At 51.8% G+C, this 17,032-nt stretch overlaps 1 protein-coding gene across 1 annotated transcript in view; it reads right to left on the bottom strand.

Annotated features, from left to right (window-relative positions):
- Positions 1–17,032, bottom strand: part of ATRN (attractin) — a 136,406-nt gene that overhangs the window by 10,608 nt on the left and 108,766 nt on the right. The window contains exon 26 of the mRNA XM_066572920.1: positions 11,991–12,098. Within this exon, the coding sequence (XP_066429017.1) occupies positions 11,991–12,098 (108 nt within the window). The remainder of the gene's footprint in view (positions 1–11,990; positions 12,099–17,032) is intronic.

Below are 17,032 nucleotides of genomic sequence, written 5' to 3'. Positions count from 1 at the left end.
GCGGCCTAAGAGGATGAGTGACAGGTGGTGGAAGAGAAGACAGTATTATAGGCTGAAAAAATATACATGCCCACCCAGTTCAGCCTGTTACCCCCAATGTTGATTCAAAGAAAGGCAAACAGGTAGAAGCCAATTTTGGTCATTTAAGGGAAAAAAAATATTTCCCAACTCCAATCTGGCAACCGGAATAATCCCGGATCACCGACCCTTCTGAAGTAATCCGTGACATAACATGTAATATTGTATCATTCAAGAAAGGCGTCCAGACTCCTCTGCAACTCTTAGCAAATTTGTCATAACCACGTCCTCAGCCAGAGAGTTATATAGTCTCACTGCTCTTACAGTAAAGAACCCCCTTCTATGTTGTGTAAAAACCTTCTTTCCTCTAGATGTAGAGGGCGCCACCTTGTTACAGTCCTGGGTATAAATAGACTAGAAATTATTAGGAAATTATAGTAGCAGTGTTTCTAGTGGTGCCACACAGCTGTACTACATGCATTAAGATTCCCACACATTACACACACACCGCTCTACTACAAGCATCCTGATTCCCACACATTACACACACACCGCTCTACTACAAGCATCCTGATTCCCACACATTACACACACACCGCTCTACTACAAGCATCCTGATTCCCACACATTACACACACACAGCTCTACTACAAGCATCCTGATTCCCACACATTACACACACACAGCTCTACTACAAGCATCCTGATTCCCACACATTACACACACACAGCTCTACTACAAGCATCCTGATTCCCACACATTACACACACACAGCTCTACTACAAGCATCCTGATTCCCACACATTACACACACACAGCTCTACTACAAGCATCCTGATTCCCACACATTACACACACACAGCTCTACTACAAGCATCCTGATTCCCACACATTACACACACACAGCTCTACTACAAGCATCCTGATTCCCACACATTACACACACACAGCTCTACTACAAGCATCCTGATTCCCACACATTACACACACACAGCTCTACTACAAGCATCCTGATTCCCACACATTACACACACACAGCTCTACTACAAGCATCCTGATTCCCACACATTACACACACACAGCTCTACTACAAGCATCCTGATTCCCACACATTACACACACACAGCTCTACTACAAGCATCCTGATTCCCACACATTACACACACACAGCTCTACTACAAGCATCCTGATTCCCACACATTACACACACACAGCTCTACTACAAGCATCCTGATTCCCACACATTACACACACACAGCTCTACTACAAGCATCCTGATTCCCACACATTACACACACACAGCTCTACTACAAGCATCCTGATTCCCACACATTACACACACACAGCTCTACTACAAGCATCCTGATTCCCACACATTACACACACACAGCTCTACTACAAGCATCCTGATTCCCACACATTACACACACACAGCTCTACTACAAGCATCCTGATTCCCACACATTACACACACACAGCTCTACTACAAGCATCCTGATTCCCACACATTACACACACACAGCTCTACTACAAGCATCCTGATTCCCACACATTACACACACACAGCTCTACTACAAGCATCCTGATTCCCACACATTACACACACACAGCTCTACTACAAGCATCCTGATTCCCACACATTACACACACACAGCTCTACTACAAGCATCCTGATTCCCACACATTACACACACACAGCTCTACTACAAGCATCCTGATTCCCACACATTACACACACACAGCTCTACTACAAGCATCCTGATTCCCACACATTACACACACACAGCTCTACTACAAGCATCCTGATTCCCACACATTACACACACACAGCTCTACTACAAGCATCCTGATTCCCACACATTACACACACACACAGCTCTACTACAAGCATCCTGATTCCCACACATTACACACACACACAGCTCTACTACAAGCATCCTGATTCCCACACATTACACACACACACAGCTCTACTACAAGCATCCTGATTCCCACACATTACACACACACACCTCTACTACAAGCATCCTGATTCCCACACATTACACACACACACCTCTACTACAAGCATCCTGATTCCCACACATTACACACACACACCTCTACTACAAGCATCCTGATTCCCACACATTACACACACACACCTCTACTACAAGCATCCTGATTCCCACACATTACACACACACACCTCTACTACAAGCATCCTGATTCCCACACATTACACACACACAGCTCTACTACAAGCATCCTGATTCCCACACATTACACACACACAGCTCTACTACAAGCATCCTGATTCCCACACATTACACACACACAGCTCTACTACAAGCATCCTGATTCCCACACATTACACACACACAGCTCTACTACAAGCATCCTGATTCCCACACATTACACACACACAGCTCTACTACAAGCATCCTGATTCCCACACATTACACACACACAGCTCTACTACAAGCATCCTGATTCCCACACATTACACACACACAGCTCTACTACAAGCATCCTGATTCCCACACATTACACACACACAGCTCTACTACAAGCATCCTGATTCCCACACATTACACACACACAGCTCTACTACAAGCATCCTGATTCCCACACATTACACACACACACAGCTCTACTACAAGCATCCTGATTCCCACACATTACACACACACACAGCTCTACTACAAGCATCCTGATTCCCACACATTACACACACACAGCTCTACTACAAGCATCCTGATTCCCACACATTACACACACACAGCTCTACTACAAGCATCCTGATTCCCACACATTACACACACACAGCTCTACTACAAGCATCCTGATTCCCACACATTACACACACACAGCTCTACTACAAGCATCCTGATTCCCACACATTACACACACACAGCTCTACTACAAGCATCCTGATTCCCACACATTACACACACACAGCTCTACTACAAGCATCCTGATTCCCACACATTACACACACACAGCTCTACTACAAGCATCCTGATTCCCACACATTACACACACACAGCTCTACTACAAGCATCCTGATTCCCACACATTACACACACACAGCTCTACTACAAGCATCCTGATTCCCACACATTACACACACACAGCTCTACTACAAGCATCCTGATTCCCACACATTACACACACACAGCTCTACTACAAGCATCCTGATTCCCACACATTACACACACACACCTCTACTACAAGCATCCTGATTCCCACACATTACACACACACACCTCTACTACAAGCATCCTGATTCCCACACATTACACACACACACCTCTACTACAAGCATCCTGATTCCCACACATTACACACACCTCTACTACAAGCATCCTGATTCCCATACATTACACACACCTCTACTACAAGCATCCTGATTCCCATACATTACACACACCTCTACTACAAGCATCCTGATTCCCACACATTACACACACACAGCTCTACTACAAGCATCCTGATTCCCACACATTACACACACACAGCTCTACTACAAGCATCCTGATTCCCACACATTACACACACACAGCTCTACTACAAACATCCTGATTCCCACACATTACACACACACAGCTCTACTACAAGCATCCTGATTCCCACACATTACACACACACAGCTCTACTACAAGCATCCTGATTCCCACACATTACACACACACAGCTCTACTACAAGCATCCTGATTCCCACACATTACACACACAACTCTACTACATCCATCCTGATTCCCACACATTACACACACAGCTCTACTACAAGCATCCTGATTCCTACACACAGCTGTGTTACATCCACACTCATGCCAATTTCCAGACATCACCAGTTCAGCAGACTCCTGGATACAGTGATTCCCACCTGGTCATGTGATCCCTGACTTCACCCACACAGGTGATGACATAACAGTGACATCATCACAGGTGCTGGTGACTGTCGGTGTATACAGTACTTTCTACCAAACTGCACAATGGCTCCTCCCACAGCAGTGACATCACCGCAGGTCCTTCAGACCACTGGATCTCTGTGGTAGGTCGGTGTCTCCTCTCAGGACCACCGAGTTGTGTCTGAGATAATAACGACTTAGTTGTAATTCTCATTTTGTTATTTTTGTCCTCCCCTTCCAAGAGCCCAACTGTGTTGTTCTATTGGTCAGGCTGTGCTTGATATATGTTGTAGGACCTTCGATGATGTCACCAGGGGCGGAGCATGAGAAGCATGCACATGCATACATACATACATACTCACGGTCAAGTGGTCGTTAGTAGTTTTATGATGGGAGAGCTCTCTGTATTGTCCAATTATATATTTATACATAGTTATCAGTCCGCCCCTCATCCATTTTTTTTCTTAATTAAATAGCCAATTTTGATAACCTCTCTGGGTATTGTAGTCAGTCCATTCCGTTTATTACTTTAGTTGCCACCTTTGTACCAGCTCAAGCTCTGATATGTCCTTCTTGAGTATTGGTGCCCCAAACTGCCCTATGATCCTATTTGCCTTGGCAGCAGCTGCCTGACACTGGTTGCTCCAGTTAAGTTTACAGTTAACTAACCCCCCCCCCCCCCCCTCCCAAGTCCTTCTTCATGTCAGTGTTACCAGTGGTTTCCCATTTAGTGTGTAATGGTGACATGTATTTCCTCTGCCGTTGTACAGAACCTGACTTGTAAATGTGGCTTAACACTGATAAATCTTTTCTGCCCCCAACTGATCCAGATCCATTTGCAACCATTTACTGCCCTCACATGTTAATCACTTTAATTTAGATATATGCAAATAGATATTATAATGTGCAAGCCTTCTAGAAGGTCATTAAAAAGACTAGGACCCAATACTGCCCGCTGTGGTACTCCACTAGTAGCCCCTCCAGTACTGCCCCCTGTGCTGCCCCACTAGTAACGGTGACCCAATCAGCGTATGTACCATTTATAACCCCCCTCTGCTTTCTATCACTGACCAGTTACTCACCCACTTCCACACATTCTTGCCCAGACCAAGCATTCCCATTTACCAGCCTTCTTGCCATCTTCTTCCCCAGCACACCTCCCCAATGAGATGCAGCCCGTCCCTACAGTAGAGCCTGTAGCCGTCAGCATAGTCAGCCTAGTTCTCCAGGAACCCAAACCCTTCCTTTATACACCCCCTCTGGAGCCACTTGTTCCCTCCCTAATCTCTTAATGCCTTTCTGGCGTGACTCGTGGTACAAGTAGTATTTCAGAAACTATTACTTTGGAGGTCCTCGGCCTAAACTTACATCCTAGTTCCCTGAAATCGATTTAAAGGACCTTCCACCTACCTCTAGCTTTGACATTGGTGCCAATGTGTAGCCTGATCGCTGGATCCTCACCAGCCCCTCCTAGTAATCTATGAACCCGATCCGCAAAGTGTTGAACTCGAGAGCCAGGAAGGCAAGACACCATTCAACAATCCTGGTCCTTGTGACAGATTGCCCTGTCTGCCCCCATAATGGAGTCCCCCACTACCAGGACCTGTCTATCCTGCCCTGCGCTCCTCGTCCTCTTCTTACTGGGGCAGTCATCTCCCTGGCGGTCAAAGGGCATGTCGTGCGGCAGTAGCACTAACCCTGAAATGCATCCCCCCGTCTGCCAACTTTGTAAACTTATTGGGATGAGCCAGTTCAGGACTAGCCTCCCTGGATCTCTTCCCTCTACCCCTTCTGTCGTTCAGCTAGCTGCCTGCTCGTCCTGCTCTCCCAAACTACCATCCACCCCCGTATCTAGGCCAGAAAGCAGCAAACTCCTTTCCATAGTACCAATAGCAAAGCCAAGTAACCCAAGAGAAAGGAGTAAAAACAAGTGAGTGATGGGGGAAGTGAGCAGCGCTGTGGGACGAGATCCAGGTAGAGGGACCAGGTGAGTAGGAGAGAACTGAGAGATCACTGCAGGGGTCTATGGTAGTAGGACAGAAGTGCATTAGTCAGGGCATCTACTGGACTCTCTACCAGGGATGTTATTACGGAGCAGGTAAGTGGCTGCTGACACTGCGGCTACAAATAGAAGGATTCTTCTTAGAAAAATCACTGTAATTATGAGGAAAACCCAGAAAGCTTTTCAGGGCCGTCATTGCAGAGTAGGAATATCACCGCAGTACTCCACCGCAGTACTCCACCGCAGTGACCGCTAAGGATTTTATATTATAAAGGGTCATTTACACAGAAAGGCAAAAGTCGTTCAAAACGAAAATGTGCGATAATTCTGTCTAAGTGCGCAGCCATCATTTACTATTAATTTACTTGGTGATTTAGTGATCCTGCACTGAGCAGGGGGTCGGACCAAATGACCCCAGGGGTCCCTTCCAACTCTACCATTCTAGGATACTTTTAAAATTGTCGCTCACTTTCAACCAGCATAATCATCATCGCTGGATCGCTGCCTTCTCACAGCATGTAAATGCTCCCCGCCCATACGATGTGGAGAATTCAGCACCATGGGCAGCAGACAGCGTGCGGTCCCGCTTATCAGCTGTTCTGTCAGGAGGGCCGAGAACTGAGAACAGCTATAACAACGTTATCAGATGTAATCAGCTCTTTGCAGGCAGAACACAGTGTGCGGTCCCGCTTATCAGCTGTTCTGTCAGGAGGGCCGAGAACTGAGAACAGCTATAACAACGTTATCAGATGTAATGAGCTCTTTGCAGGCAGAACACAGTGTGCGGTCCCGCTTATCAGCTGTTCTGTCAGGAGGGCCGAGAACTGAGAACAGCTGTAACAATGTTATCAGATGTAATCAGCTCTCTGCAGGCAGAACACAGTGTGCGGTTCTGCTTATCAGCTGTTCTGTGGGGCAGAGAACTGAGAACAGCTATAACAATGTTATCAGCTGTAATCAGCTCTCTGCAGGCAGAACACAGCGTGCGGTTCTGTTTATCAGCTTTTCTGCTGAGTGACGGTTTTCAAGCAGAACTGAAAACAGTCGTTTGGCCGAACAGTGAAAGATTGGCACATTTAGACTCAACGATTATTGCTCAAAAGGCGGCCTTTGAGTTAATTTTGAGTGATAATCGGTGTACAAATGGGCCTTAATGTGAAGTCAGGACATTGATGAGACGTCATTAACTGCGGTGCTTGGTAATGAGTGGCTCCTCAGCTTCTCCTTCCATCAGTTGGGGGAAGGGGCACAACATGGACGACAACCTACCATATTAGATACCATTACAAATGCTAAGAATCGGGAAGAGTTCCCGTCATTCACGGTGTTACATGACTGTCGTATCTTACTTGTGAACAAAGGCGGATGGAGCAGTCAACCAAGTCTGACTACGTGAACGAGAGGCGTGATGCCCAATTCGTATTGACGCCCCAAATTACCATGTGCCATTTTATGACACTGGTGTCTTCTTATATGGCAGAGTAGCCCCGTTAGCTCTGCACCCCCTATAGCTGCACCCTTCAAGTTGGCCACATGGTAAAGAGGTCCTCACTTTTCTGGATCAATGAGTTATTGGCGACGGCCTGACTACTGGGACCCACACTGATCCTAAAGGGCACAGTTTGGGCAGCGTCCCCAGCGTGCCGTGACTGGCAGCAGGATAGGAAACCATGCGACCTCGGAGAGCGTCCTTCATCCACCGCGACATGCGACAGCACGAAAACACCCTTGATGTCAGCATTACGCGTCAAGGTCGCCAGAGTTGTGATAGTTGGCCAACATCGGTGGCAACCATCTGGAGGGGACTTCACGCCTCTTCAGAACTGTGCGCTGATCCTACAACACAGGCAATCGGCAGTCCTCTGTGAGCACGTAATCAGGTTGTCGGACGGGCGGGTGCGAGGCCGAGGCTCCTTCGGTTTGTTCTCACATGACGCTCGGCCTTCTTAGAACACATTTTTCACATCAATGACCCTTCACCGCACGTCTCACTCAGCGGACGATGAACGTATAGAAAAAAAAAAAAAAAAGATTGCATGGTCTTCTTGGAACGTGATTGGCTGCAGCAGTCACAAAACTCTTCTACCTCCAGCCGCCGTAACGCGAGTTCTGTAAACTGCTGGGCGACGCTGCGGTCTGTCTCACTCATCCTGAAGAATGCCCGCGTCTTCTACAGTGTCGCATACGATTGTGGCGACGCTGCAGCGCTGCATTTACAGCTTCGATGCAATAGTAGTCGGAGCACGAGATGCCACACTGCTGAGCTGCGCTCTAAGGTTTGACAGATCACACTGCCCCTAGAGGCAATGGCAGGCACTGCTCCGCGTCTCTCTTCCCTGTCACGGTTATATATGCGCTCTAATTATCTTCTGCTCTTTCGTATCCTCTGATGATTAAATTATATTAAAAAGCCCAACAAAATAGCAGGAGACGCATAAAGTCCTCGTCGTTGGAAGATCATAACAGCGCGGCGGCGGAGAGTCGCGGCGCTCATCACTGCCACTCACCACAATTACCAGCGATAAGGAATGGAATTCATTTGCTGGCTTGCAGTCTGAACCCCGCGTTCCCCAGATAACCTTCACAGGACTTAACCTGCCGGAGATAATTGCTGCAGATTACTCTTACGCGCGGTCTAAGGAAAGATTTAATTAACACCCGAAGACCGGACCGTGAATGGAGAACAACCGCCCCGCACCCGGCCAATGTCAGCAGGGATGTAGTACATGGGGTAAGGGAAGCAAAGATGTGAGGAAAAACCTACCCCGCCGTCCCATAACATTTAAACCAGGACGCTTGCAGCATCTCCTACCCAAAAAGCACTCAAAGTAGTTCTCAAGAGATCAGAACCCCTTTCTACAACCACCACTAGGTGGCAGCTGCCCTTAAACACATTGGACTTAGTCTCCCTTCTGGAGGAGAGCCACTTTGCATAAGTTTCACATCATCATTTAAAGGGGTTATCCCAAAATCTAAAGTTATTGTATCCCCCATCCATATGATGGGGGATAACATTATGATCAGTGGGGGTCCCCACCAATCCAGAGAACAGGGGTCCCCCCTCTCTTCACTGCTAGGATGCTTCTCCCACCCACAGCGATGTCAGACTTCGCGGAGCGCAGCCGCCGCTCCGCATCATTTCAACGGGCTGACGGAAATAGACAAGCGTTTATACTCTGCTATCTCTGGCAGTGCCTGCATGACTGTCGCGCCATCCAATCTCCTCCTCACTGCTGGGGCATGGAGGCACAGGACTCCCCTTCTCGGGATCGGTGGAAAGCCCCTTTAAGGGCTTCTCCAGGACATTTTCTAATGATAATGTATCCTGAGAATAGGGCATCAATAGCTGATGATCAGGGGTCCGCTGCTCGGGACCCCAGCACAGCTATCAGTGTGGAGAGAGCTGTCTGTATAACTGCAGCTCACTGTGCCTGCAGTACCAACCTGGGCTGCTGTGATATGGACAGCGCTATCTACTTCCTGTGCTGTCCACACTGACAGCGGTGCTGGGGATCAGCTATTCCCAAGCAGTTAATCCCTGCTGATCAACTACTGGTATGGATACATCATATTATTAGTCCTAGTGAGGCACTTTAAGACTCAGTGGGATCACTGCAAGGAGAATCGCCGGTTTCCCAGGAACAGCCAAAAGGCAGCTACCTAGTAGGGAGTCCCAAATGTCTCATTGATGACATCACTTCCTGTGGGTTCGGGTAGCATAAGACTCTCTGTAGGGTATATCCCGCGGCACTCATGTAGTATGCACTTATACACCAGAGGTATCCAATCTTGCCAAGCCACATCAGGGACCACGGACCTCCAGTCCCCACTAACATCCAAGGAGTTCCAAAAAGTGGCAGCATCAATGGTGTATTCAAGAAAAGAAAGGTTTTATGGCTACATGGAGCAATAAAACCCTTTTATTGAATACACCATTGATGCTGCCACTTTTTGCAACTCCTTGGATCAGGTAGCATGACAATCATAGTCCATAGGACTACACCGAGTATTAGTCACATGACCTATATTGTGTTAAAGGGATGTAATGGGGAGTTCAGGGAGAAGTGTTTTATACTCATCAGGCGCCAGTTTCTGGCACCGTGCCCCACGCTGGCAGCTTGACTCTTACTGTGTGCACCGGCCATAGAGATGAATGGGAGATGGGCCCGCAGAAAGAGTCAAGCTGCCAGCGTGCATGGACACAACACGGGAACAGAGCGCCCGGTAATTACGGAACGCCACTACAAGGGCTCCCCGTTCCCTTACCTTTAAGCCCCATTAAGTAGTTTATGGGGATCAAACGTGATGATGACAGCGTCCCTTTAAAGAGGTTATCGGGGCTGTAAAAGCTGATCATCCATCTCCAGGACGAGCCGCCAACTTCTGATCTGAGACGCCGCCTCACGCGACCCTCGATAACCAGCTGTGCGAAGGAGTCATGGCGCTTCTGTGCGCACTGCGGTCTCTTCAAGGCTTACATCGGCTTCTGTTCTGGTTCATACTCAATGCCGTCCTTGTCAGAGCGGCTGTTCCGAGTACTGCAGCCTCCTGCTATTAATGCCAACAGACATTGCTGGTCTATCCTGAAGGCAGGCAATCTATTTTCACAACCTGGAAAATCCTGTTAGGTCTCCATTCAATGACAGCCAGCAGTGACCGAAGCTGCAGTGAATGAGATCTGCTCTATTAGTAGCTGCTTGTGTCTTACAGGTTTTGGCCTTGTGACCCTCCTGTTCATCATGTAGCCCTGTGCTGGATTACTGGTTGTCAGATTAAAGGAATTATCGTTCTGCAGTTTCTATTCGCCCCCAGTCCCCTGGTTTCTCTGGCAGGTTCCTTTAGCAGCGGCCCCCCTCCGCAGCAGGGGTCACGCCGTCCGTGTCCCCTCAGGTCCAGCAGCACAACGCAAGATGCTGAGAAGGAGAGGGGGGAAGGAAAAAATAAAAAAAATGCAATTGAAAAACCCGCCGTTGCTCTGAGATGCGGGAAATGCCCGGCGTCAGCAATGTTCCCGATGTCTGATGAAAGATACAAGCGCACAGAACTAAATCTGATGCAAAACAAGGAAAATGACAGGAAAAAGATGGAGGAGACGCTGCGCCAAATCCATCAGCAGGCGGAGGATTTAAAGGGCCCGAGCAGACGGCAGGCGCTCCCGTCCCTGCATCACAAGGAAGTCTATTGATTGGTGTACTCAGCCCCCCTCCGCCGTCAGCTGCGCACACGGCGGCACAGAGAACCCCGGAACGTACCAGGCGGTGACCTCCACCGAGGGTCTATGCGGACCCCAAGTCTGTACAGAGCAGATTTTTCCATTAGGCCTTCAGATCCACATTGGATTTTTCCGACGCCGGATCTGAGAGCGCAATCCGCAGCAGAATGCCAAGGCCGTTTTAGAGATCGGGCACAATTCTTGCAGATCCGTATGCGGCTTTAGCCTCCGCCCACGCGGCACATTTGCGTGCAGCTGCCCGACACGGTTTCCGTTTAAATTCCATGTAGAAACTGCGCCAAGAATGTTCGTTTTTTCCCACAATGCAAATTTCATAAACGGTGTGCGGAATAACCTGGGCAGTATGACCTGGCAGGGCACAGATGCCAACATGGGGCGGCATTACATGTGCATTATCGGCGTGGGATTCACACTCCAATCTGAAGTAAAATTCGGCCGTGTGAACGAGGCCGCAGAATTAATAACACGTCTGATGGTGTGGATTGACGTTAAACCTGTGGTGTGCACACAGCATGCTGATCACAGCTGAAGGATTGCTACAGCTGCATCCAGTGGATACAATGTATCAGAGCAGAATGTAACAAACCATCAGGATCCGACTGGAACAAACCCTCCACAGTGAGAAGCGTCAGACTTCCACAGGTTCTCGGTTCTAGATGGAACAAGAATGCTCCTATTCACTGACAGCAAGCAGGAGGTATATCCGGAGGCTGCAGTGTATAGCGGTGCTGCGGTGTCTTCGTGTCTCGGACCGCCGGGCTGCAGATCTCCTCCAGCAGAACATGAATTACAAATCTCTGAGGTCAAGATCTGCCTGATTTCCATGAAAAAGCGCAAATCTCACCTTTACGCTCCCACCGATCAGATCAGGCGGCTCCTCGTCTGTTTCCAAGGCGACGTTGACAGAAGCGAAGGGCCGGCTCGCCATCTGCTGCATCTCCCGGATGAGTTGCTGATAAAACAAACAAGACAGTAAAGATACAGGTTAGAAGAGAGCCGGATTACAGGGGCGCAGAGGACCGGGCGGGGGGCACATGGGAGAGGGGGGCAGGAGAGGAGAGCAGGGGCGCAGAGGACCGGGCGGGGGGCACATGGGAGAGGGGGGCAGGAGAGAAGAGCAGGGGCGCAGAGGACCGGGCGGGGGGCACATGGGAGAGGGGGGCAGGAGAGGAGAGCAGGGGCGCAGAGGACGGGGGGCACATGGGAGAGGGGGGCAGGAGAGAAGAGCAGGGGCGCAGAGGACCGGGCGGGGGGCACATGGGAGAGGGGGGCAGGAGAGAAGAGCAGGGGCGCAGAGGACAGGGCGGGGGGCACATGGGAGAGCAGGGGCAGGATAGGAGAGCAGGGGCGCAGAGGACCGGGGTGGGGGGCACATGGGAGAGGGGGGGCAGGATAGGTGAGCAGGGGCGCAGAGGACTGGGCGGGGGGCACATGGGAGAGCAGGGGCAGGAGAGAAGAGCAGGGGCGCAGAGGACTGGGCGGGGGGCACATGGGAGAGCAGGGGCAGGAGAGAAGAGCAGGGGCGCAGAGGACTGGGCGGGGGGCACATGGGAGAGCAGGGGCAGGAGAGAAGAGCAGGGGCGCAGAGGACCGGGCGGGGGGCACATGGGAGAGCAGGGGCGCCGAGGACGGGACGGGGTGCACAGGGGAGAGGGGGGCAGGAGAGAAGAGCAGGGGTGCAGAGGACCGGGCGGGGGGCACATGGGAGAGCAGTGGCAGGATAGGAGAGCAGGGGCGCAGAGGACCGGGGCGGGGGGCACATGGGAGAGGGGGGGCAGGATAGGAGAGCAGGGGCGCAGAGGACCGGGCGGAGGGCACATGGGAGAGGGGGGCAGGATAGGAGAGCAGGGGCGCAGAGGACCGGGCGGAGGGCACATGGGAGAGGGGGGCAGGAGAGAAGAGCAGGGGAGCAGAGGACCGGGCGGGGGGCACATGGGAGAGCAGGGGCAGGATAGGAGAGCAGGGGCGCAGAGGATCGGGGTGGGGGGCACATGGGAGAGGGGGGGGCAGGATAGGAGAGCAGGGGCGCAGAGGATCGGGCGGGGGGCACATGGGAGAGCAGGGGCAGGAGAGAAGAGCAGGGGAGCAGAGGACCGGGCGGGGGGCACATGGGAGAGCAGGGGCAGGAGAGAAGAGCAGGGGCGCAGAGGACCGGGCGGGGGGCACATGGGAGAGCAGGGGCGCCGAGGACGGGACGGGGTGCACAGGGGAGAGGGGGGCACGAGAGAAGAGCAGGGGCGCAGAGGACAGGGGCATATGGGAGAGGGGCGCAGGATAGGAGAGCAGGGGCGCAGAGGACAGGGGCACATGGGAGAGGGGTGCAGGATAGGAGAGCAGGGGCGCAGAGGACAGGGGCACATGGGAGAGGGGCGCAGGATAGGAGAGCAGGGGCGCCGAGGAACAGGGCGGGGGGCACATGGGAGAGGGGGGCAGGAGAGAAGAGCAGGGGCGCCGAGGAACGGGGCGGGGGGCACATGGGAGAGGGGGGCAGGAGAGAAGAGCAGGGGCGCAGAGGACAGGGGCGGGGGCACATGGGAGAGGGGGTCAGGAGAGAAGAGCAGGGGCGCAGAGGACAGGGGCGGGGGCACGTGGGAGAGGGGGGCAGGATGGAAGAGCAGGGGCGCAGAGGACAGGGGCATATGGGAGAGGGGGGCAGGATAGGAGAGCAGGGGCGCCGAGGACGGGGGCACACGGCTGAGGGGGGCCAGGATAGGAGAACAGGGGCGCCGAGGACGGGGGCACACGGCTGAGGGGGGCAGGATAGAAGAGCAGGGGCGCCGAGGACGGGGGGCAGGATAGAAGAGCAGGGGCGCCGAGGACGGGGGGCAGGATAGAAGAGCAGGGGCGCCAAGGAACGGGGGCACATGGGAGAGGGGGGCAGGATAGAAGAGCAAGGGCGCCGAGGACGGGGGCACACGGCTAAGAGGGGCAGGATGGAAGAGCAGAGGACCGGGGGCGAGAGAGGATGGGGAGCGAGAGGGCAGGAGAGGCGGATTACAGGACGACAGAGGATGGAGAGCGAGAGGGCAGGAGAGGCGGATTACAGAAGCGCAGAGGATGGGGAGCGAGAGGGCAGGAGAGGCAGATTACAGAAGCGCAGAGGATGGGGAGCGAGAGGGCAGGAGAGGCGGAATACTGGGGGACAGGGGTTGGAGTGTGAGAAGGCAGGAGAGGTGGATTACAGGGGGACAGAGGATGGAGAGCGAGACGGCAGGAGAGGCAGATTACAGGGGGACAGAGGATGGAAAGCGAGACGGCAGGAGAGGCAGATTACAGGGGGACAGAGGATGGAAAGCGAGACGGCAGGAGAGGCAGATTACAGGGGGGACAGAGGATGGAGAGCGAGAAGGCAGGAGAGGCGGATTACAGGGGGGACCGAGGATGGAGAGCGAGAAGGCAGGAGAGGCGGATTACAGAGGGACAGGGGATGGAGAGCGAGAGGGCAGGAGAGGCGGATTACAGGGGGGATGGATAGCAAGAGGGCAGGAGAGGCGGATTACAGGGGGGACCAAGGATGGAGAGCGAGAAGGCAGGAGAGGCGGATTACAGAGGGACAGGGGATGGAGAGCGAGAAGGCAGGAGAGGCGGATTACAGGGGGGATGGATAGCAAGAGGGCAGGAGAGGCGGATTAAAGGGGGACAGAGGATGGAGAATGAGAGAGCAGGAGAGGCAGATTACAAGAGGATAAAACATGGGGGGAGCAAGAGGATAGAAGTGAAGGATTATAATGCAGTAACAGATTGGGGATACAAAGAGGGAGAGCAGGACAGCGGGATTACAGAGCGGCAGAGGACAGGATGGTGGGGTGGAGAATTATGGGAGTGGGAGAGCTTGATTAAGGGGGAGGTGGGGGCAGAAGAGAGAAAACCCACCAATTACAACTACAGTTCCCCACCCTGCACTACAACATTGTGACTAGTCTGTGCTGCCTGTAGGGATCATATCTTCATTATCAGTACGGTTTTTAATAATTGCCTCAAACAAGATCAGGACATTCCTCTCCCAAAACACCCTGCGCTGCGGGACACTACACTGCAGTAACCAGCTGAGCTGTACACCAACTTCCCAATACTTTAATGTACAGTTACCCCACAACAGCCCCCTGCTGGGGGTGCCGACCGGCACATCCCCTGCAGTCGGGGGTCCGGTGCCGACCGGCACATCCCCTGCAGTCGGGGGTCCGGTGCCGACCGGCACATCCCCTGCAGTCGGGGGTCCGGTGCCGACCGGCACATCCCCTGCATATTATACTCATTAATGTTATAAATACTGCCCACCCCCCTAAAACAAAGAGCAGACGGGCTAGAAGCCGCTCGGGGGTCTCCCCTCACCCCTGCTCCCGCCGATGCTGTGAAATGTTACTTAAACGTTTGTCCGGCACACAATTTCTAAAGGGAGCGCGCCTGTCACATCGAATAACGAGGCGTGAGACGAGCGGCCTGACATTTGAGGATTCCTCTCAGTACCCGGCGCCGGAGCACATTGTATCCTCTCACAGGAGAATTAGAAACATTTGCAGCATCCAGGGAAGCTTCACTGCCTGCTCATCCTGATCCCCCTGATGCAGCGCTGCAGGTGGTAAAACCACAAGGTAATGGAGGCTTTAGAAGACACAATTATCTATATTGCTCTCCTACCTTTAGCCCTACTCATAATGATCTTACTGGTTGTAGCAATACAATTTAAGGAGTGCAGTAAAGACTGACACAAAAACACAATACCCTGAAATAGATGTATAACGGTTATGTTCAATTCATGGTCCCTGGAGGGTTGGGGGTCATCACACGGGGATTAGTAGTAGCCATTCCATTTCTAAATGGTCTTCAACTGTCCTGCTTATACTGTATCAGTCTTCACTGCCGCTCTGGTATTCTATTCATGAGCCAGGGGGTTTGGGATGAATATAAATATAGCCGCACAGGAGTATTGCACTAAGCACAGTGACACCCCTCCCCTCTGCAGATGAAGCATTGCAGTCTTCACTGCAGCTCTAGTATTCTATTCATGAACCAGGAAGCGCAGGATGAACAGAGTAGCACAAAGCATTATGGGTACGTAAACAAAACTGCATTAACAGGCGAGCGGTGGTCTTCGCACGTGGTGCTTGGAGCGTGACTTGGCGGCGCAGTGATCGGGGGCGAGCCGTGGAGAGGATAAGGAACGCCTGTGATGGCATTACAGCAATCGGAGCGCAGAGGCATCCGATAAACCAATCAGCATCTTACACGTCGGTTACACGCCGAAGACCGCCAATGGTCGCTTACACGTCTCAAACTAAAAGGTCAGAGCCCACTGGAGGTGAAGTCATCTAGCGGCACCGCAAACACTCATCGGGTGACGGGCGCCACAACGGCGAGATGCGGTGAGCGCAGAGCGCCATGTACAGGACGAACACAATCCTACAGAACCCCTCCTAGAACGGAAATAGAAGTACGGTGAGCAATTTACCGAAATGGCTGTGAATGTGGGCTGCGACAGGGGACTGAGGGAGGAATCAGCTCACTGATAGGAAGAGACCGGCGAGCAACTTCTGGTTTATCATGAACAGGCAGATCATCAACTCCGCCTGTTCACTAAGACAGCCAATGCCGGAATGGCATTTGAGCAAATGGTTTTTATTTCACAGTCTTATCTATTACACAGCCGACCTCCTCCTCCTCATTTCCTATTACACAGCCGACCTCCTCCTCATATCCCATTACACAGCCGACCTCCTCCTCATATCCCATTACACAGCCGACCTCCTCCTCATATCCCATTACACAGCCGACCTCCTCCTCATATCCTATTACACAGCCGACCTCCTCCTCATATCCCATTACACAGCCGACCTCCTCCTCATATCCTATTACACAGCTGACCTCCTCCTTATATCCTATTACACA

Source organism: Eleutherodactylus coqui, chromosome 7 (genome assembly GCF_035609145.1).
Source record: "Eleutherodactylus coqui strain aEleCoq1 chromosome 7, aEleCoq1.hap1, whole genome shotgun sequence".
Taxonomy (NCBI): domain Eukaryota; kingdom Metazoa; phylum Chordata; class Amphibia; order Anura; family Eleutherodactylidae; genus Eleutherodactylus; species Eleutherodactylus coqui.
The sequence above is the reverse complement of the archived record's forward strand: the minus strand, read 5'-3'. Positions and strand labels throughout refer to the sequence as shown.